The sequence below is a fragment of the Hypanus sabinus genome, chromosome 2 (genome assembly GCF_030144855.1).
Source record: "Hypanus sabinus isolate sHypSab1 chromosome 2, sHypSab1.hap1, whole genome shotgun sequence".
Classification (NCBI taxonomy): Eukaryota; Metazoa; Chordata; class Chondrichthyes; order Myliobatiformes; family Dasyatidae; genus Hypanus; species Hypanus sabinus.
Window position 1 is genome coordinate 79,513,466 of NC_082707.1, and position 24,486 is coordinate 79,537,951.

The 24,486-nt window shown below is 39.9% G+C and overlaps 1 protein-coding gene across 3 annotated transcripts in view; it reads left to right on the forward strand.

Annotated features, from left to right (window-relative positions):
• epha4b (eph receptor A4b) overlaps positions 1–24,486 on the forward strand; it is a 364,912-nt gene that overhangs the window by 12,399 nt on the left and 328,027 nt on the right. For all 3 annotated transcript variants that reach the window (XM_059949034.1, XM_059949040.1, XM_059949041.1), the window contains exon 2: positions 10,274–10,338. In XM_059949034.1, the coding sequence (XP_059805017.1) occupies positions 10,274–10,338 (65 nt within the window). The remainder of the gene's footprint in view (positions 1–10,273; positions 10,339–24,486) is intronic.

The window sequence follows — 24,486 nt, forward strand, 5'->3', positions numbered from 1 at the left end:
AGCTGCTGATTATTTTAGTCCCCTCAATGTTTTGGATCTTTTGTGCCTCACACCGAGCTGGCATTGGTCCTTTGGTCTTCAGCTCTTTTTTTGCTTCCATCCTCCCAGCTTCTGGCACTATTTCCAGTTTCTCTTCCCCACCTGCTTATCAGCCGCCTTCATCAGAATCCACCTAATGCCTGCTCGGTGCTTTTCCACCACTTTCCTCTAGCATTCTATACTGGCTGTCCTTCCTCTATCTTTCAGTCCAGTCTTCGGCCAAAACAATCAACTGTCACTTCCCTCCATAGACGTTGCTCAACCCCCTGAGTTCCTGCATCAGTTTGTGTGTTGCACTCGGTCCTACTCTTTCCTCGGCTCCCTCCAAAAAAATGACCCTTCAACTCCTAACACACAACACTTCTTCAATACAAGAAATTGTGCTGAAGCATTTCTAATCATTAGCTCTGTAACACAGAAGATACTACTATAGAAACTTACACATTGTGATACTGCTGAATCTGCGGTGTGCTAAGATTTCTATTGGGTTGGTGTTCTACATTGGAATCCACAGTATGGACACCATGGCAACATGGTGATTAGCATGACGCTATTACATGTGGGGTCATCAGAGTTCATCCTGGCATCCTCTCTAAGGAGTCTTTGCATGTCCTCCCTCTGGAAGGTGTGGGTTTTCCCCAGGTCCCGCGGTTTCCTTCCACAGTCCAAAGACTGGTTAGATTGAATAACACATTTCACTCAGTGCTGAGTGTCATTCACATGGATGCTACCTCCACCATACTGTACCTTCCTAATGTGTAGCCTTTAGATTTATACCACACGTACTACTTAGTGTTGAGGCCAAGAAGTTCCACTTTAGTCTCATCCAACCACAAGAAATTCTTCCACATCTTTACAGTACCTTTGTGGTAAACCATGTATACCTGTCTGGACCCGCCCCTCTGCTGACTGCTCCTGTGGCTCCTCCCATAGACCCCTGTATAAAGGTGATTGTGTCACTGCTCCTCCCACAGTCCAGAGCAGTCATCCAGCATGGATGTGCTCCGTTTTACTGCTAATAAAAGCCTTTCATTATTTACTCTACTTCCAGTCTCTTGGAGTTATTGATAGTGCATCAACCTTCTAAGTGACGCTTCACAAAGTCTATGGGCAAGGTTGTCCTTTTTTTTCCAGCCGGGGTTTCTTCCTTGCCACTCTTCCATAAGTACCCTTTTTGTGCAAGCCGTTAATTTCATCTCTAGTTGCCGCCGCTGACTTCTGCAGCTTTTTCAGAGTGACCGTTGGTGTCACAGCAACCTCTCCTACAAGTGCTGCTCTTCCCTGGTGACTAAGTTTAGTGTGGTGGCCTGACCTAGGCAGTGTGGCCGTGGTTTCATATATCCTCCACTCAGTGAGTGCACTGAGCTCCAAGGTATGTCAGTGCCTTTGAGATAGTCTTTGTACCATTCCCAAGATTTGTGCTCCTGTATTATCTGGCCCTGATTTGTCTTGAATGTTCTTTTGTCTTCATTTTGGTTTGATGTGATGACAGTCTACCGTATTGTTGGACCTTATAGACAGAGGGAGTACTTATTCATTGAAAATGGATGATTCTCCAATTTTCTACAACAAATTGTGTGACTTGGTCAAGTAACAAAAAGTATTGCATCTGAGGAAAGTTAGCATAGTAATTACAAAGAGGATGAATATAATTTCCAGTCTCAATTTTGGTTTTTAATACTTCTTAAATTGTTGACAAAGTTTAGTTTTTTTTTCATTTCACATGATGCACAATGTTTTGTAGATTAGCTCAAAAATCCTACAATGGATTTTAAATCGAGGAAAATGAGGCAGTAAAATGTGAAAATAGTTGTGGGGGCTGAATACTTTTTCTAGGCATTGTAATTGCATTGAGCAATTTTTATAATGTGTTGCTATAAAAATAATTGCTGACTTTTGTAGATTTAGCTGCCTGTATTGTGTAAACAAATTTGTCAGGCACTATATGTTAGATCCCACCTGACTGCTTACCTGCATAGCCCGATTTAGAAAAAAATACAGATGTTTACAGGCAGAAGCTCTTGTTTAAAATGTTCGTTTTATCTAATAGATTCTCCTCTATGTAAGTGGCGTGTCCATTATATACTCTATAGTGAAGCTTATCCAGTCCATTTGCATTGATATAATTGTTTTAGCATTGATAACGTACTGTTTAAAATGAGAAAACATTCACTTGTGGGTTTAAAAACTACTGTGGATAGATACACTTGGAGAAACTGCTTCAAATTTCAAAGTTGAAATTTATTGTTGAAGTATGTAAAGTATATAAGCATCCGTTAGTCTCAAGAGACCATGGATTTGCACCTGGAAAGTTTCCAGGGCGCAAGCCTGGACAGGGTTGTATGGGAGACTGGCAGTTGGCCATGCCACTGATGTTGTCTAAGGTAAGGACAAGGGCCGATACAGCTTGGCGCCGGTGTCATCGCAGAGTAAAGTGTGGTTAAGTGCCTTGCTCAAGGACACAACACACCGCCTTAGCTGAGGCTCGAACTAGTGACCTTCAGATCACTAGACAAACATCTTAACCACTTGGCCATATGCCAACACACTGTTGAAGAATGTATACCATATACAACCTTGGGATTCTTTGTGTTGGCACTCAAAACAAAAAGAAATATAATAAATTCATGAAAAAACACGAGCACCACAAATCCAAATTGAAAAAGAGGACAAATCACACAAAAAGTAAGAAAGAAATAAGCATGGAATATGAACTGCTGAGTCCCCGGAAGTGTGTTAGTGCAGAGGTGAGTGTGGCCTGCCTAGAAGCCTGATAGCTGCAGGGCAACGACTGCTCCCCAACTCGGTGCATGGCACCCAAGAACTCTGCACCTCACACCTGGCAGCAGCAAGGAAAGAGGGAGGCCAGTCATACACAGGCAGATGGCATTGAATACCTGTTCGTTTTCCGCTCTTATCCTTGATGATTTTAATCTTGCTCAATGCTTGGAGTATTGGGGTCAATCATGGGTTCATCTTGCACTATTAGGCCTTGATGCAACGTCGCCACCACAGCTATACCTACACTCCTGAGAGACTATTTTGCTGAATCCCCCAGGAGATTTTAAAAGTGCCAGATCATTTAGTCAGTTCAGAAGTACATCTTCAAAAGGGAAATTACAGGCTACAGGCTGCAGGCTGCAGACTGTGGCGATCACAGTTTAGGAATAGTATATAGACCAGAGTAGTTTTGTGAGCTGTCTGCAAAATGTCACCATTATACTTGCAGAATAGTGTTGCAAAGAAGGAGGAAGTCCTGAGCTGGAACATATAAGGTTGTGAGTGGTGGTACAAAGCAAGAAAATAGGTGAGTAGGAAATGCGATGGTATTGAGTTTGAATTTCTGAACTCAAATCTCAGGCCTACCTGATTAGATAGCTATGTGTATCTTCACTAAAGGGAAGTTATACTGTAACCTCCTACTTTTCAAAGGGTAATTCACTTCCCTGTTTATTCTCTACCGTGAGTTTAGCTACTAATAACCAGTATTTGAGCAGTGGATTCCCCTCCCTACTTGGGAAGAGCTACTTCTCGCTAGCGAAATAGTTCAAACACAATTCACTTATCTTTAGTGATACACATTTGAATTTAGATAAAGTCCTTAGAAGGCATTTAAAACTCAGAGGATTCCTATCTTATCAAAGGTTTCCAAATTAAAAATCAGCCCTTCTTTATCATTCCTTGATCATTCCTTTTTTTTGTAATTTATTTTTTGTTGAAGTTCATCATCAAACAAGCATTTCCATAAGATGTATTTCAGACATTGTGCATATGTATCATATAGTCATTTTTGCCACAAATCTCCACATAATATTTATCTGAGGTATACACTTATAGAAAAGAGAGGAAAGAAAGAACAAGCAAAAGAAGAAATCTATGTACAAGTAGGGACTGATCTTTTTTTTACAACATATTCATTGATTTGTGAGAATAAAATCAGGCCTATGAGGCATTATATATTTAAACTATTTTTCCCAGTATGAATCAAATTGTTCCAACTTATGATTAACAGATGCAGTTATCTTCTCCATTTTGTAAATGTCCATTGTAATTTCCATCCGTGCATTTAAAGTTGGGCTCCCCTGTGATAACCATCTCCTGATAAGAGTCTTTTTACCAGTCACCAGCAGTATATTCATTAAATATTTAGCTCTTTTGAACCATTCTTGAGGTATAGACCCTCAATATGTGGTCTTACTTTCTAAGGGTATTTCACATTTAAAGATGCCTTGTAGGGCATTGTATATCCCACTCCAATGGTCTTTGATAATGGGGCATTCCCAGAAAATACAATGGTTTGCATTTTGATTTCCATAATTTCTCCAGCAAACAGGGAGGTTACTATCATCATGGGATTTCTGAGAGGGTGTAATAAAATATCTTAACAAGTTTTTCCATCCAAACTCCCTCCATTTCTGTAAACTGGTGCACTTCCATTGATAACTCCATATTATTGTCCATTCTTCCTCAGATATAATTATCCCTCCTTCCTTCTCCCATTTTGTTTTAATATATGAAGTTGAATGTGTTTTAAGAAATGACAAACCCTTATACATGCTTGAAATGATTCCAGTACCGTTATCTGAATTATACGGGTGTCTAAGTAGCTCTATCAAACATGTACTTGCCTTGGTTACATTTTTTAACCCTCCTATTAACATACTGTCGCATCTGTAAATAGCAATAAAAGTCTTGTTTTTCTAGTAAGTGTTTCTCTTTAAGCATTTCAAAACTGAACAGTGTTCCTTCTTTCATTATATTGTGAAGAACTGTTATTCCTTTAGCTGTCCTGTCCCTAAATCTAGCATCCAGTCTATCTGGCATAAAATCCAAGTCATATGCACACCATTTAAGAATTGCAATATCTCCCTCTAGTTTATATTCTTTTATCATAGTTTTGCATATCCTTGACTATTCCTAACAAACCTGATTTCTCTCTTACATTTTTTTTGCTACTTTGTCACTCCACAAAGATAGTCTAAACGTTTTTGGGGACCGAGATCCCAGACACCCAAAATGAATACTGTTGGAGCTGACTCTTGAGTACACAAATATCCCAACTATTGATAGATCGGCTGTTTGATGTGCTAAGTGATAGTATCAGTCTGGCCTGCAAGCTTCCCTGATCTAAATAAGTTAGCCAGTGTTGTTTGGTTTGATGCAGGCCCAATTAACATTATTTAAACAGCCAAACCCATACTGTGAGTCAGTAGCCTGTGGTCTACCGACCGTGCTGTCTGTTTACAAAGCTGTCCTTTTAGCTTCGGACTGTTCATTGCTTATAATTTACATTAAGAACTGAAGACTGGTTCCTGCTTATGACAAGAAGCTGAGCAATGAATATTGGTTGGAGGTTTAACTTATCAGAAACAAGTCTCTGGTCCCTGGAAGGGTCAGCTGCAGTGCTAGAAAGCTGAGCTTGGCAAAAAGGTTCCCCTGCTCTGGACAGTGAATATCCACAGCAGCAACACACACAAAATGCTGGAGGATCTCAGCAGGCCAGACAGCATCACAGAAGATTGTTTTGTTTTAAGGGAAGCAGTGTTGTTCAAGTATTGAGAGTACTTCAGATGAATCTGTAGGTTTATGTCTGTGCATCACTCATATGAATATTATTCAGTTGTTTGCTGCCAATACTCTGACGGCAGAGAGAGGTTTTATAAGGTTGTACATTGCCAGTCATTGGATTTATCTGCTCTTCATTATTAGCACACCTGATTTCTAAAATTTACCTTTTTTTGGCAGGGCTGGGGAGAGTGTGGTGGGAGGGGCATGGTTGAAACTGAATATTTCAACTAAGTACTATGTAGATCAAGCACATTTCTCTGTCTCAAAATTCAAGGCTGGCAAAGGAATTATCTTGAATTGAGCTATGAGGTGTAAAGTTAAAGGTAGTGTGGATATATGTTTGTTCATTACACCACTGTGAATTCTGAGCCTATTATCCTCAGTACCGAATATTCTGGGCCAGAAGCCTCTGATGAATTTCCACAACTGTTCACTTTCTTTGTCCTGTTAAATCATTCCCTTTTCCAAATGCAGTGGCAAGAATTATTTGTTGAATGGCTAAATTTAAGGGAATGAAGTTAATGGGGTGGGAAGGAATTATGTCATTTTTATGGTATGGATTTCATAACTCATTTCATCCTTTCCAATTCAATGTGTTCTTTTATCTTAGTAACAAGTGAGAATATTTCCATTATAACTTTGCTGTTATTGTAGTAAAATAGTGGAGTAATGTAATCTCTTGAAAGTCAGACCACTGACTAGCTGGTAATTTGTTTAAGCTTAGATGGAGGAAGTCATCTTGGTCTTAGTGAATAATGAAAGCCCTGTGGATACGAAGTACAGGTGTACAATGTGCTAACTCACCATTATATGTCTGCACCAGGTATCACTGCCCAGTTCAGACACATTTATCACTGTGTGGCCAAGCAATGTGTCAACTAAATGGTTATTCACAGGAGTATTTTAACAAAAGCTTCTTTCTTGTGTTGAACTAAAATTTAGTATTATTGCATTACACCACACTTAGCCGTTATATTTTAATGGCAAGTGGTGGAACCACATAAAAATGTGGTTTAAATGAACACTAGAAATTTTGAATAGTTCATGCTATTTTATTATTGACCTCAAAAGTTCATAGTACTGGAACTTCTGTTACTCAGACCTTTTAGGAAACTCATTTTTACACCAAGTAAATCATTTGGACAGGAACAAATGCTTTGATCAAAATTTTCTGTGGACTAGATGGATCTTTTTATGGTTTACATTATCTTTACCTCCTCTCCCACACCCCCACCCCCACTTTCCACAGGGATCACTCCCTTTCTGATTCTATTGTCCATTCATCCCTCCCCACTAACCCCCCCCCCCAGTTACTTATCCCTGCAAGTGGTTAAAGTGCTACACTTCCTCCCTCACCTCCATTCAGGGTCCAGGCAGTCCTTCCAGGTGAGGCAGCACTTCACCTGCGAATCTGCTTGGCTTGTCTGTTGTGTCTGGGGCCCCGGATGTGGCCTCCTCTAGGTTGGTGAGACCTGTCTTAAATTTGGGGACTGCTTCATCAAGTACCTCTGCTCCATCTGCCACAAGTGGGACTTCCTGGTGACCCAAACATTTTCATTTTGATTCCTATTCCGACGTGTTGGTCTAGGGCCTCCTCTTGTGCTAAGATGAGACCACCATCAGGGTGGAGGAACCACACCTTGTATTCTGTCTGTGTAGCCTCCAACCTGCTGGTTTGAATATTAATTTCCTTCCGGTAAGTAAATTCCACCCCAGTCCCCACCCCTGCACCCTTCCTGTATTTCCCACCCTAACCTTTTGCTTCTTCTCACCTGCTTGTTTCTTCCACCTGTATCCCTTTTCTCCTCTCCTATCAGATTCCTTTCTCTCAATGCTTTCCCTTTCCCATGCACCTGGATTTACCTATCACCTTCCAGCTAGCCTCCTTCCTCTTTCTACCCCCCCCCCCACCCCCACCCAACTTTTTACTCTGGCATCTTCCCCCTTCCTTCTCAGTCCTGAAGAAGGGTCTTGGCCTGAAAGGTCAACTGTTAATTCATTTCCATGGTTGCTGCCTGACCTACTAAGTTCCTCTAGCATTTGTTGCTTTGGATTTCCAGCATCTGCAAACCGTCTCGTGTTTTTGAACTTTTTATTATTGCAAAGCAGTGTCTGTGCTTGTATGTACTTGGGTTAACAGTTTTGAGTGCTGGACTTCCTATAGATGTGCTGAGTGTTGGAGGGATCTAACCATGTGTGACAATGCTTGAATCACGTACTGTCAGCGTACATTAATAAGTCTGAATGCTTCTTTTTCATCCTATCCAGATTTGGGCTGATCTAAAGCTAAAGACCCTGGGGAATTTATGCTTATTATATTTTGCAGCAGTTCAACTTTAAAGTTGGTAGATTAATTCTAAATGGAGATATTGCCAATAACGTGGATTTCTTTTGTATATATTTTACTACTGGCTATAATAAAGCAGTGTTCTGTCCTCTCAGATTTAAGTTTTGCATTTTGTTCAATCACGGACAGACTGCTATGGTTTAATAAAGCATCGACCCCAGCATGTTTAACTAATGAGCCAGGGTATTTGGTCATATGCAGTTTAATGCTAATAATAGGTTTTAATGCTGTGACCGAACAGTTTAACCTGCAACAGTGTTTGGAATGGAAAACGCTAATTCATTTTTTTTTCAGATCTATTGAGCATGATTGCTGATAATGAAATTCATATTAAAGATCAAATCAAATGTTGGGTCAACATCTCCATTTGTTTCCTAAGAATACTTACTTTGTGTTAATGCAGTACCAGTAGAGTTTGCAAGGGTTCAGCTCAGCCTGAAACTAGGTGACGATAAGAAAATGGTATTTAGGGCTGTGTGGTTACAAATGGATTTTGTGAGGTATGTCTGCTGAACAACACACCATCTCCTGCTGATTACATGACTTGCTCTGCTTGTTTATGGTGTGTTTTTAAAAAAAATAATAACCAAATAGTCACAGAATCCAGCAACCCCAATTCCAAAATCAAGTTGATGACCTGTTTTGTTATCTTGTTGTTATACACCATCCCAGCAAAATTAGTAGAGCTTGTTAATCACAGAACTGTTTGAACTCAAGAACAAGAGCCATACAACATGAAAGCAGGCTCCTCAGTACAACTGGTTCATGATGACCAAGGTGCCCAAGTAAAGTAGTCCCATTTGACCCATGCTTGGTCCATATCCTTTCAAACCTTGCCTGTTCATGTGTCTGTCCAAGTGTCATTTAAATGTTGTTATTTGATCTGCCTCAAATACTTTTGAGCAGCTGATTTCATGTAAATACCATCACCTGTGTATAAGAAAAGTTGCAACTCATTTTTATAACTGCACAAGATGAAGAAGTGGAAGGGTGGGTTAGTAAGTTTGTAGATGACATGAAGGTTGGTAGTATTGTGGATAGTGTAGAAAGGCATCATAAGTTAGGATGCAGAGCTGGGCTGAGAAATGGCAGATGGAGTTCAATCTGGAGAAGTGTGAAGCGATACACTTTGGAAGGTTGAACTTCAAAGTAGAGTACAAGGGTAATAAGAGGATTCTTAGCAGTGTGGAGGAACAGGGATTTTGAGATGCACATCAATAGATTTCTCAAAGCTTCTGTGCAACTGCGATAGAGCAGTTCAGAATGTGTGCCCTTCATTAGTTGGGGGACTGAGTTCAAGAGTTGTTACTCTCAAAAGAGGGGAAAAAGATTCTGGTTAGACTGCAGTTGGACTATTGTGTTCAGTTCTTTTCACCCCATTTCAGGAAAGATGTGGAATTGTTAGAGGGGGTGCAGAGGAAATTTACCAGGAGGCTTCCTCAACTAGAAAACTTGATTAATGAGGACAGGTTGAGTGAGCTGGGGTCTTTCTGGCTTTCTCTTTGGATAAGGGGTGACGTGTTGGATGTGTACAAGATGATAAGAAGCATAGAAGGAGAAGACTGCAAGCGCCTTCATCCTGGGCTGGCGATTGCTAATAAAAGAGGTGATTGGAGGACTGTGTAGGGGAATGTCAGAGGTAGTTCTTTTGTGACACGGAGAGTGGTGAGTGTGTTAAGTGCCCTGCTAGGGGTGGTGGTAGAGGCAGATACGTTAGGCAAATTTAAAGAGACTCTTAGATAGGCACATTGATGAAAGAAAAATGGAAGGCTATGTGGGCAGGAAATGTTAAATTGATCGTGGAGTAGGTTTAAAAGGTCGGCACAATATTGTGGGTTGAAGAGTCTGTGCTGTACTGTTCTGAGTTTAAGATTCCATTGAACTTTTCCACTCGTCTCTTTTAGCAAATGCCTTCCAGTTCTTGATTAGTGATCCATGGGGGAAATGGCTGTGCATGCACCCTCTGTCCCTCATGATATTATACACTCCTATAACATCCTCTCTTATGTTCAAAGGAAAAGTGCCCTAGCCTTTCCAACCATTCCCTATAACTCAATCACAACTCCCTCTAGCTAGAATTGCATTTATCTTGCTTATAAACACTTGGGAATCCAAACAGTGTCCTAGACTCGAAACACAAAATGTGCAAATTCTGTTTATTTTCAACAATAATTTTATTGAAGATGAAATCAAAGAAATTTTCTCCCTGTCCACACTAGTTCTGTCGTGAGTCCTTGGGAACTAACTTGTGATCTTCACTTAAAGATATGGGGGTTGGTTGTCACTAGGAAGAATTAAAGTTGTTTCTCTTTTTCACAGTTACATTATTGGACTCGATGTCGGCTCCTGGAGACTTGGGCTGGGTGGCATATCCTCCTGAGGGGGTGAGTATAGTGCATGATTAAATTTTGAAGATGTAGTTCAGTAGAAGCAAAATCACCAAAATCAATTTCAAACAATCTCCAATCTACTATGAATTCTGATTCTTGAACCACAGGTAAATTAGAAATGGGTACCCCAGCGTAATGCCTTTTGGAAAACAAACTTGTTTGTGATTGGAGCTGTTTAGTGCTCTCAATAGCTATGTAAGTTGCCATTTCAGATACTTCGGAACAGATTGTATTCCTTGCTATTGTGATAGTGATAGGATGTAATTTTATCCCTTTACAGTTGTGAAGAGGAATGAAATGGAGAAACCCATTCCTTTCTACATTTACAAAGATTTATTAACAGAAATTTTCAGAGCAAGGGTTTGCAGTAAAATCAGAAGTTCTTTGAATGGGGCAATGTATTTAAGAAAATAGGACTGATACTGCTTCTTGAAACACTGCAGTTCTTTGGGTGAAAGTATGATTGCATTTTGTCCAATGTGAAGCATTATGCAGTCACAACAATTATTTGAATGCGATTCTTTACATATAATGGCTAACATGCTTGTGTACCATCTGTAAGATGCACATCTGCTATTCGCTTGAGATCTCCAAAACTTAAGAGGTCTACCACTAAAAGTTAAGGGGAGCACGTGCATGGGAATACAATTGTCTGTATGTTCCCTCTAAAACATACACCTTCTTGATTTGGCAATAGTTCACCGTTCCTTCATTGCCACGACATATACACATAGTCACTCCCTACCCAACCCCATTGTAGGTGTATTTTCACCCGAAGAACCGCAGTGTTTCAAGAAGCAGTCTCAGTCCTATCTTCTTAAATATTTCAAAGGTACATTTAATGTCAGAGAAATGTATACAACATACAGCCTGAAGTGCTTTTTCTTCGCAACCATCCACGAAAACAGAGGAGTGCCCCAAAGAATGAATGCAGGTAAATGTTAGAACCCCAAAGTCTCCTGCGGGTAAGCAGCAGCAAGCAACAATCTTTCCTCCTCCCACCAGCAAAAAAAAGCATCGGTACCCGTCACCAAGCACTCTAGCGTGTAGCAAAAGCAACAGCAAAGACACAGACTTACAGTGCCCCAAAGACTATTCATTTACCTGGCATTTGACATACCACAGGCTCTCTCTCCCTCCCTAATAAGGGAGAAAGAAGTGTCTCTATTTCACAGCAAGAAAGGAGACATAACATATAACTCACTGGTTTATAATGTTAAAAGTCCGTTGTGTCACTTTTTCTGAGCTCTGTGTCCTAAGATCTTAGGTCTCTGAGCTCGCAGCCATAGATCTTCTGACTGCCATGACACACTGGGTTCAGGACACTGACCTCCGATCCACCCATCTCCAGAGCCCCGAGATCCTAGGCCTTCAAAAGTTAGCCAAACTCTTAGGCCGCGCCCTTGGCATGTTGGATAACAGTTGTGACAGAGAAACATAGAAAACATAGAAAAACATAGAAAATCTACAGCACAATTCAGGCCCTTTGGCCCACAAAGTTGTGCCAGACATTTCCCTACCTTAGAAATTACTAGACTTCCCCATAGCCCTCTATTTTTCTAAGCTCCATGTACCTATCCAAAAGTCTCTTAAAAGACCCTAATATATCCACCTCCACCACCATTGCTGGCAGCCCATTCCACGCACTCACCACTCTCTGAATAAAAAACTTACCCCTAACATCACCTCTGTATCTACTCTCCAGCACCTTAAACCTGTGTCCTCTTGTGGCAACCATTTCAGCCCTGGGAAAAAGCCTCTGACTATCCACACTATCAATGCCTCTCATCATCTTGTAAACCTCTATCAGGTCACTTCTCATCCTTCGTCACTCCAAGGAGAAAAGGCTGAGTTCACTCAACTTGTTTTTATAAGGCATGCTCCCCAGTCCAGGCAACATCCTTGTAAATCTCCTCTCCACCCTTTCTATGGCTTTCACATCTTCCTGTAGTGTGGTGACCAGAACTGAGTTCAGTACGCCAAGTGGAGTCTGACCAGGGTCCTATATAGCTGCAACATTACCTCTCGGCTCCTAAATTCAATCCCATAATTAATGAAGGCCAATACACTGTAAGCCTTCTTAACCACGGAGGCAACCTGTGCAGCTGCTTTGAGCGTCCTATGGAGTCAGACCCCAAGATCCCTCTGATCCTCTACACTGCCAAGAATCTTGCCATAATAATCTGCCATTATATTTGACCTACCAAAATGAGCCACTTCACACTTATCTGGGTTGAACTCCACCTGCCACTTCTCAGCCCAGTTTTGCATCCTATCAATGTCCCGCTGTAACCTCTGACAGCCCTCCACACCGTCCACAACACCTCCAACCTTTGTGTCATCAGCAAACTTACTAACCCATCCCTGCACTTCCTCATACAGGTCATTTATAAAAACCACAAAGAGCAAGGGTCCCAGAACAGATCCCTGATGCACACCACTGGTCACCGACCTCCATGCAGAATATGACCTGTCTACAACCACTCCTTACCTTCTGTGGGCAAGCCAGTTCTGGATCCACAAAGCAATGTCCCCTTGGATCCTATGTCTCCTTACTTTCTCAATAAGTATTGCATGGGGTACCTTATCTAATTCCTTACTGAAATCCATATACTCTACATCTACTGCTCTGCTCTTCCTTCATCAATGTGTTTAGTCACATCCTCAAAAAAATTCAGTCAGGCTCATAAGGCATGACCTTGACAAAGCCATGCTGACTATTCCTAATCATATTATTCCTCTCCAAATGTTCATAAATCCTGCTTCTCAGGACTTTCTCCATCAAGTTACCAGCCACTGAAGTCAGACTCACTAGTTTATAATTTCCTGGGCTATCTTTACTCACTTTCTGGAATAAAGGAACAACATTCGCCACCCTCCAATCTTCCAGAACCTTTCCCGTCCCCATTGATGATTCAAGGATCATCGCCAGAGGCTCAGCATTCTCCTCCCTCATCTCCCACAGTAGCCTGGGGTACATCTGACCTGGTCCCAGCAACTTATTCAACTTGATCCTTTCCAAAAGCTCCGGCCCATCCGCTTTCTTAATATCTACATGCTCAAACTTTTCAGGCTGCTGCAAGTCATCACTACAATCATCAGGATCCTTTTCCATAGTGAATACTGAAGTGAAGTATTCATTAGGTACCCCTGCTTTTTCCTCTGGTTCTATACACATTTTCCAACAGTCACACTTGATGAGTCCCACTCTTTCACATCTTATCCTCTTGCTCTTCACATACTTGTAGAATGCCTTGGAGTTTTCCTTAATCCTGCCCACCAAGGTCTTCTCATGGCCCCTTCTGGCTTTCCTAATTTCCTTTCTAAGCCCCTTCCTGTTAGCTTTATAATCTTCTAGACCCCTAACATTACTGAACTCTCTGAATCTTTTGTAAGCTTTTCTTCTTGATTAGATTTAGTACTGTTTTTGTACACCACTGTTCCATAATCCCCTGTCTCGTTGGACCGTATCTGTGCAGAGTTGAATGTTAAGGTCTGTCCCAAGCTGTATAGGCTTATGCCGGTTTCCGTGGCGTGAAGTGACTGAGAGTACAAGACTCCCCCTCCCGGATAAGACACCAGTGTATCGCGAGGTTAACCCCCAGCATTTTGCCGGTACCCATTTTCAGCTGGGTGGACTGAAGCAATGTGCGGTTAAGTGCCTTGCTCAAAGACACAACGTGCTGCCTCAGCTGGGGCTCAAACTCACGACCTTCAGATCGCTAGTCCACTTGGCCACATGCCACACTGTACCTATGCAGAACTCAAAATATCCCCTGAACATTTATCACATTTCTTCTGTTCTTTTCCCTGAGAACATCTGTTGCCAATTTAAGCTTCCAATTTCCTGCCTGATAGCCTCATAATTCCCCTTACTCTAATTAAATGCTTTTCTAACTTGTCTGTTCCTATCTCTCTCCAAGGCTATTCTAAAGGAGATAGAATTAGGATCACTATCCCTAAAATGCTCTTCCACTGAGAGATCTGACACCTGATCAGGTTCATTTCCCATTACCAAATCAAGTACGGTCTCTCCTCTTGTAGGCTTATCTACTTATTGTGTCAAGAAACCTTCCTGAACACACCTAACAAACTCCACCCCACCTAAACTCCTTGCTTTCGGGAGATACCACTCGATATTTGGGAAATTAAAATCTCCCATCACGACAACTCTGTTATTATTGTACCTTTCCATGATCTGTTTCTCTATCTGTTCCTTGATATCTCTGTTACTATTGGGCAGCCTATGAAAAAACACTCAGTAAAGTTATTGACCCCTTCCAGTTCCTAACCTCCACCCACAGAGACTCCATAGACAATCCTTCCATGATGTCAACCTTTTCTGCAGCTGTGACACTATCTTTGTTCAACAGTGCACCACCTCTTTTGCCTCCCTCCCAGGACACTCAGAGTGGGTCCCATTCCCGCAAAGAGCCAAAGTCAGCATGTAACTCCAGGTCAGGGTCTTCAAAAGAACCCTGAAAGGGAAAAATAGAGATATTAAAGATGGAAATAGAGCTGTTTCCAAAGACGCAAGCAAAGGAGTTGCCGTTTAGCATCACCTTGACTAAGCTCTGCCCTCCGAATCCAAGCGTTAGAGGATGAGCAATAAAAATTGGCCTTGCCATCACTGACCAGGTCCTGAAAGATGTGTACCCATATAGAAAGAACAAGTCCTGGTTACTCTAAACTGGTATCTGTATGGCTGAAAACATCCAAACGAAAGTGGACAAGTTTTTCTTTAAAACTATACAATTGCATCTGGAGAAATATTTATTACTGTAATCGTTTTTGTTGAAGTGTAAGTATGATTGAACTAGTAAAAGAATTGGAAGGAAATTGAGGAAACAAGTTGTAAAAATTATATAAGTTATAGTAATCCAGAATTCACTGTCTGAACTGATGATAGAAGTATAAATCTCATTACATTTCTAAATAAGTGTACATAGGATACTAAATGAACTCTTCCTTTATATCATCCATGTTTCTCATTATCTTCATATTCATCTAGTGAACTCTTATCAAACTACCTGCATTCACCATCACACCTCGTAACTCATCAAAGCACTTACCAACCTTTTTTAATTTTATAAAGAACTTGCCCCTCACATTACTTTTAAAATACCTCTCTCTTGCCTTAAAAATATATCTACTAGTAGTGGAGATTTCTACACTGGGTAAAGGATTCTGACATTTTATCCTCTCCTGAGCCTCTCGTAGTTTTAAACACCTTTAACAGGTCTCTCATCAACCTCTGCTCCAGGAAGGACAAGCTACATCTATCCAATTGTTCCTCAGATCTCATGCTCCCTAATTCAAACAGCATCCGAGTAAATCTCACCTCCACCTTTTTATAGTCTCCGCATCCTCTCTAAAATGGGACAAACAGAACTGACACATTGATACAACTTGTAGTTTGACTAAAGATTTCTATAGCAGCAGCACCCCTACTCAACACATCCACCATTGAAAGCAAGCATGTCATACATCTTCTTTACGACCTTATCCACCGGCACGGCCAATGTCAGTGAGTTCCAATTCTCATCAAATTTTGTTTCCTGGTCGTGAAATATTTCTTTTTTAAAATATTTTAATTCCTTATTAAATGAACTTTTCTCAGTCTTATTTTCATTCCTATCTACCTGTGATTAATCTTGCTTTCATAAGAATTACAAGAATCCTTTTCTTCTCCTTCTCTGCACCATGTATATAGAAATGCAATTGATTATTTTGTCATTAGGAGATTTCAGGAAGTGAAAGTTAATTAAGTTTTGTGTGCCTGCTGGGATCAGTATGAACAATGACAAATCCACCCTGACTTTGAGTCACCTCAACCCTTTGCACACAATTATAGCCATTTAATGGACTTCACTTTTGACCTGTCACTGTTTCCTTATGCACAGAAATGTTAATGGGCTTCTTCAATAATGGCTTTATTTTGTCACTTTCAACTGTTCCAATGGCTGATTTAAAAACAGATCTTTAGATTGGCCAGCCTTTTGTGAGGCGCTGATAGCAGCTCAATTTTTTTCAAAAGTGGAAAGAAAACATTGCACACATTCAGGTCAGGCATCATCTGCAGAACAAAGACCAGAGTTCATTTTTTGTCAGAACTATTGACTCGCAGCATTTTATGATTTTAAGATCTGCAGTATCATTTCATGTTTTTTTTTAATCTTTATTTACCACCAAGATTATGTTACATGGTGGAAATCAGCCTGTTGTATCGTGATATCTGCTTAGATTAAAGCAGAGCAAGGCATATGAAGAGGCTAATCACTTAAGAAGATTGTAGTTGAGTCCAATTTTGATGTTGTGAGGAAAATTATGGACATACATCTTCAGCACTGGTTGCTGAATAGTGTGAGGATTTATGATCTACTGTTAGTTGTCTAGAATCAATCCTGGTAGAGCTCTTGCCTACTGAATCAAGGCTGTTACCAGGCAGCACAAAATTTAGACTTGCAGCGTTAGATTTTGCTGATGAAGTCATACTTTCAGAAGTATTTCTTCTTAATAAAATTCTAAGTCAAGGCCCACATTTTCCCCTTAAGGAGATGTAAAATATCCAGTGATGTTATTCAGAGAGCAAAAAAACATTTCTTGTTTGCTCCAATCTATATTTATCCCCTAAGCAACACACTAAAACAAATTATCTGATCATTATTACGTTGCTTTTTCTGGAGACTTTGTGCACTGATTGGCACCTCTGTTGCCTACACTGAACAAGTGACTGCACTTCATTAACTGGGGCTTCGGGACATCATGTGCGATGTACACTTATGCAAGTCTTTCTTTCACCAGCTTGGGAAGACTGATGTTTGTTTTTTTTTTACTGTTCAGTTGCCATCTCAGCTGATATCAGTGTGAGGATGTTATTTCAGTTTTGGTTTCGGAGTTACCATGACATTACTTGTAAAATTACTGTTCCATCCAGATTTTATGACAAGCCATGTGTACAAGAACTAGATTCATTTTGTATCAAATTCAAAGGCATTTGACTGGTAACTAGAAAATGAATGTGTGGGGATCTGCAGTTGCTATAGTGTCCAGTTGCCAAGGTCCTGTGCTTGCAATGGGTTTGGGAATAATAACCGAAGTGCCATTTTTTTTGTATATTAACTATTAACACAATTATGAGCATCTGCATAACTGCATAATAAGCTAAATGTGTAAAGTTTGTAGCTGTCAACAAGCAAACCATGTTCGTCCAATTACTCAGTTTATACATTAGGCCGTGCCTTTTATTATTTTAAAGCTTGCTTTTAATTGGGTGGATTAATTTAGTTTTTCATCTGTTTTTATTTGCTTTTAGTTTTGGACAGCACGTCAACATAGTGTTCAGTGTAACACTGTTATGGTGTCAATGATCAGGGTTCAATTCCTGTCTTTGTCTATAAGGAGTTTGTATGTTCTCCACATCGCCGAGTAGGTTTCCCCAGGGTGCTTTGGTTTCCTCTCACAATCCAAAAACTTAGAGATTAGTAAAGATTAGTAAATTGTGGGCATGGAAATTGGTGCCAGCAGCATGGAAACCCTTGCAAGATGCCTCCCAGCACTTTTCAGACTGTGCCGGCCCTTGACACAAACAGTGCACTTCACTGTGTGTTTTACATGTGACAAATAACACTCATCTTTAAATCTTTAGTTGGCATGCAACAATGTGTCTTTGATCAAATAGTTCTTGTTTTAACTAGAAAGGAACATATGTGGCAAATTGCATCAATGCATGCATTCAATAAAATCTCTTTAATCCAGAATATTGAAGGGCATCTTGATTAGGGTTAAACAATTGCATAGATCTATAATTGGGGTAAGTTTGTCATTTTCTGTAGTATGTAGTTATGTGGTAACCTATATGATCCAGTAGTGTGTGAAAGAAATGGTTGTCTTCTGCATAAACTAATCCTTTGCTTTCCCTCTCCCAGAGAGAAGTATGTATTGCAAGCAGCCTTGATTAATATAATTCCCTTTGGTTCAAAATAGGCTTTACATTGGAGACTTGATGTAGCAAAGTTATGATGCTTTGCTGGCACCCACTCTGGGAATTATTACATTGCACAGATATACTCTCATTGCAGAGAAATGACTTGTTTATTTGGAGGCTGATAATTATGCATGCACCGGAGTCACACTATTATTTGTCAGTTTCCCTTCATCCTCCTGAACTGAAGTTCATGAACAACAATGCTCCCCATCTCTTGTTTGCAATAACTCTGGGACATAATCTCTGAGACAGTCAGACAACTGAGCAGTGGGAGTGTTTTGGGATGAAACAGCTGGATATTAATGTTTCCTTGTAACATGTAAACAAAAACCAATTGTTTATTTGGATTCTTGGATGAATTTGGTGAATAATCTGTTTTGCCAGAGTTAATATGACCTGTAAACTCAGGCAGCCAAAATCATAGCGAATGTCAACCACCGATTTATCCACTGGTTTCCATATTGCATGGAAATTCATAAGAATATACAGTAGAGTCTGGTTCGTTGGCACCAGTCCATTCTGGCCCAATTAAGCGGCTGTGTAATTAGCTGAAGTTTTGTGGGAATAGGTACAAATTAAGTATTTAAAAGAAATTAGAATACTATCAATACTAACACAGCACTATAAAAATGTATATTAGTTCCTAATAGTTACCAATGTGGGAATTCATCCAGTGTGTGCTGTCGTATTCTTTTGACTGTAACTGAACAACATCAGTGCAGACACGTAATGAAGATAAAGGACTGCCTTCATATATAATGCCTTTCAAAGGCTGCATCCTCCAAGTCCTCTTTTTTTCATTATAAAATTCAAAATGATTGTTAATACCCTCACATTCATACTTGTTGAAGTAGCAAAATCATTTCATTTTCACTCTCAGCTGCTTCTGACATCTCCAAACCTGAGTGCTTGAAACGGCAGTGAGCGAAACAGGTCTGAAGTGTCTTACTGCATGCTTCTCACCAACAATCAGTGATATTAAAAAATCACTTTTTTGAACAGAAACCCACAGACACATTTAAAAACTGTTCACTTGAAGCGTAGCACTGTCTGATGTAATGGCCACGCAAGTGCATGTGACTGACACTAGTTGATTCAGCAGATGTCTCCTGTCTCAGTTAAGCAGCATAATGTCCGAAATAAATGAAGGGAATCCCAGCTATTTTCTCAATTTGTTTTTGTTTTTAAGAGTTGTCTCAAATAAGTGGTTGCTCCGATTAACGAATGGGCCTGTTAACTAGAATCCACTGTATTTGAATTCAAAGTCCAATATATTTAAAGTAAAGTTCAGTAGATCTGTTTTAGTGACAAGATCATATACCCTGACCTTAGCATCCATAACACTGTATTCTCTCTCCACATTTGGTGTATACAGGACAGAAAGGGAAAGGTGTTTAACACAAGATATTTCTCTGTGTATGTTGGCAACAGGATGACACAACATACACAGTACATTCTGTCTTTCAACAAGACCTTTGTAAAGTCAGTATTAAAAATACTGCAACTGGTGTCCACCAGACTGAGGATAGAGAAACTTTGGAAAGTTTGTGGAAGAGGACCAGGGGATTAATTTCTGCTTAAACTATTTAGGAAGTAGCACAGATTCAACGGGCAAGATGTCTGCCTCGTGCATTATAATAATTCTCCAAGCAGAAATTTGGTCTCTTTGCTTCCCTGAAGTGTGACCTTCATGGGGATTTGATCAAATGTATAAAATATAAATGGACCAAATGATTTTAATGGTGGATGAGCATACTATTGGTGTACAGGCTAGATCAACCTGCAGATGTTTCCTCATCAATTTTATTTGAGTAGTATTTCTTACTGCTGCTGTTCCTTCTCTATACTTCTGTTTGTAATTTCCATTTTTCACTCCTAAAATCCTTGTTCAATCCTATATTACAAAACTATACCCCAAGTATTATTCAGTAGTTTACTAAGCTACCTTTGTCTTGACATTGATCTGGGAAATAAATCTGTGGGAATGCTTCTGTGCTTATAAAAGTAAAAAAAAATTCCATAAGTTAAATTCTAGTTGACTAAATCTTTGAATAAGTATTCATCAAAAATCTAAATGGGGGGAAAGAAATTCAACTTTTAAGCAGAAAAAAATCGTTTTGGCTCTGACATTTTTATTGTTCTTTTTCTCCCTCTTGTCCTTCCCAAATTGAAATATTTATCTTCCAGCTTCATGAATTAAAGCAATATTAGGATTGCAGTGTTTGCTTTACAACCAGAATTGAATTGATATTATCTTCACTGCTGAAAAATGTGTTTGCTGTATATTGATCTTTTACAGTGAGTCTTCACTTAAGTGTTACGGCTGAGATCTTCGATTCTTCATGCTTCCCTTGCCTTTGTACCTCAAGGAATCCATGATGGGAGCTTTATGCTTCTGAGAGTTCTCATGTGTAACACATGTATCCATCATATCCTGCAACCACTGTTAGACTTCCTTTGGGGGCTTCCTAAAGAAAAATGACCACAGAATTAAACTGGATTCGTATCAACAGTAAGGTCATTTTAAAAATCCATTTTTGGTCCTTGCTCACTTTGTCTCATTTTCCTTCACTGTACCATGGGAAATAAACTTCCATGTGGTCTTCAGCGCTAATATTTTGTTTCATTGGACATTTCTGCTTATGATTAGTAACCACGGAAGGTTTGCTGTACTGTTTTCTTCATAGTGGAATATCCCTACTGTCCTTGAGCGGTGTATCGGCATTTCTGATTGAGCGTTTCGTCCATCTTCCCTTGTAATGCAATTTAATAAAACAAATCTGTTACTAGGAGCTCCTCAGCAGGATTCCAGCTGGGTCTGAAAATCAATCTCTGCAGCAGACATGCCACAAGCAGTATATAGATTTGAAATAATTATTGCGCCACCATGCACCCTCAGATGCCCACCCTGCATATTAAGGTACAAAAAAGTAGCATTTTCTCATAAGATTCACAAAATCTTTTGCCATAAATCAATCCTGATATACCTGGCTTGGGAAAATACAAAGGAATTGCTGCAATTACTGATCTTGGTACATGGGCAGCAATATTTCTGAAACAGAAATACAACCCTCTCACTATTAGAACTGTTTGTTGTACTTTCTGATTGACATACAGTTTTGTTAACTTATGAGGAAATGAATATTAAGCAGCTATATAAAAGTTCAAGGAAAACTTATTATCAAAGTATCTATATGTTAACATATACTACCTCGAGATTCATTTACAGGGAAAAAAGAAATTGGTAGATGTTTTTTTAAAACACTTCAGAGGCAAAGACTGAAAAACAACAAATGTGCAAAGGAAGGCATTCAGCAAAATAAAAGAATACTGAGGATATCAGTTGTAAAGAGTCCTTGAAAGTGCATTTCTAGGTCATAGAATTAATATAAAAGGAAATGTGCAATGCTGCTTGTTTAGTCCAAGTGATGAAGGCAAATTTCTGATCCCTTTTATCCTTTATAAAAGGGATCAATCCTTTAGATGCAACATGATATTAATGCTGTTATTGTACAGCTCCAGTGATCCTGACCCTGAGTGATGCCTTGTGAAGTTTGCATCCTATCCTGGTTTCAGCCAGTTGATTAATTTTTTGTGCATATCGCGAAGATAGGCGAATTAGGCACTGTAAATTACCTCCTGGGCGTGGGTAAAAGGGAAAATGTTAAAAAGGAGGAGATGGGCATGTGAGAGAATGTGTTCCTGGGCTACAGGGAAATAAGGAAAGGGGGAATGCAATTGATGGGATTGTTTTGATGGGAACTGGCATGAACCTAATGTGTTGAATGTCCTGCTTCTGTAGGTATAGTACTGTGCACAATGCTTAGGCGCATACATACAGCTAGCGTGCCTAAGACTTCTGCACAAGTGTGTATTTGTAAATGTGGAGAGGGGACAGAGTTTGTAAATCTGGCAGGAGTAAAGATGTTGAGAATGGTGAGGCTGGAGTGCTGCAAGAGAGGTGTGGGACAGGTGGCAGAGATGGAGTGCTGAACGTGGGAGGATGGGCTGTGGTACGGGTACAGGCACACACAGCTATGAGATACCAGGCATGTTCATTTGATTCTAAACAATTGGTCTATTGATCATTACATAATGTTTCTCTCTGGAGCTTCTCACTTCCTCTCCCTGCCCCCTTCCCACTCTCAATCTACAATAGAGACCCAATATCAGAATCAGATTTATCATCATTCACATGTGTTAAAAAATTTGTTTTTTTTTGTCAAGCTTTCAGTGCAATACCAAAAATTACTGTTCTGTGCAAAATCTTAGGCACCCTAGATATATGCCTAAGACTTTTCACACAATACTGTACAACACCTCTGAACATATGCATGGTTCCTGGTGAATACTGGTCTTGAAGGGCACTGAACGCGGCATCAGGTAGATTGTTAGCTACATAGTTGTAATGACTAGAAACGTTGTGAAGTTTTTCGTGGACTGGTTATTCTAGTTTGTGTATTACCAAGATAGAGCTGATTGGTGCAGTTCTACAAAGTGTGAAGAACTGCAGTTAGTGTGTAACAAAAATGGCAATGGCAAAAGTGTCCAGAGGAAGTGTCCATGAAAACTGGTGCCTCATTGGACTGGAGTTGGTGTTGAGAATTATGGCAAGGCTTACCATGGATTAACTTAGACAGTGAATTTCAGCCATTGAATGTGTGAGGTTTTAACTCAGAAATCCAGACTTATTGGGCAAGTTTCTCTGTACCTACAGTCCTTCATTAATAGATATGACTCTGAAATTAAAGACTATGAAGTTTTAGTACTTACCTAGAGTTAGATATCAGACATTGCAAACAAAAAAAGTTAGAGCCGGTACAATTAAATTAAGCATCTTAAAAAAGATTCAAGTTGCAGTTATTATCAAACAACCTAGCGGGCCACAATAGCGTAGCATCTGGTGTGATTTAGTGTTCAGAGCGTTGGAGTTTAGAGTCCAGTTCTGGAATCCTCTAAGCAGTTCATATGCCCTTCCCACAAGCGTGTGGATTTCCTCCGGGTGCTCTGGTTTCCTCCCACATTCCAAAGATGTGCCAGTTAGTAGGCTAATTGGTTATTGTACATTGTCCTGTGATTAGACTAGTTTTAAGTAGGTGGGTTGCTGGGTGGTGCAGTTTGTTGGGCTGGAAAGGCCTGTTCAAAGCTATATCTCTAAATAAATCAGCAAACAACCTTTCTGGCAGTAAAGATCTGATTTTGTAGTTTTGACTCATAAATTAATTCAATGAGTGTTATTAAGTTTAAATAATGTTCTTGTTTGTGTCTTCTCCCTTTTTATTTTTCTATCATCTGTTTTGCTTGTGTTTTAAATATAGTTAATAATTCCTGATTTGTACTGGCTACACTTTGCAGCATTGCTAATGATTAAGGTGGGAGACTGTAGGGGGTAGACTTTTGAATAGAAATGTGGAATCCTGGTTTTCCTTGTGTGTTTGTGGGACTTTAGCTTTTCAGCAACTATCATTTGGCTTTGCCATTACCTTGCCTGGTGATGAAAAATCACCTCTAGTAATAAAGTAGAAAGTAAACTACACAGAGAAGGCTATTCAATCCATCATATCTGCTTAATCACATTGGTTTGGAAACCCTGCAGGTAATGGCTCTTGAGTGAAATCCTCTCTCCCGCACCTTCTTTCCAGTCAGAAATTCATCTAAATTCCACCTATTCAGAAGCTCAAGAATGGACTAAAGATTGCTAAATTTAATGATACTGTTTCTTTATTTTTTTTAACTTCTTTAAAATGCTGCTTGATGGACCTTGACTGTTTTTTTCCCAGTTATGCTATCAAAACCAATGCGTAGCAGAAGCCATCATAAAAACACCTCATAAAAGACACAGTCATGCCTTAATGTGCATGCTTTCAAAACTGGATACAGAGACTTGTACTGTCTGTGCCCGTCTTACTTCATTATCAAATTTGCTTTCCAATTCCAGGCTATTTGGCCCAACTGGATTATGCTCCTTACAAACTTCCTCCCATTCCTCCAGCTCACCAGCACCTGATCCTTCTGTTCCTTTGTCCGACTCTGGAAAATGGGCTTCAGAGAAAGTTAGTCATTGAAGTGGAGTCCCATGTAACTGCATGGCCTCTGGCTGCTCCTCTAGCCCCTCTCAGTGTTCTGAACCTGACATCTAGAATCATGGCCACAAA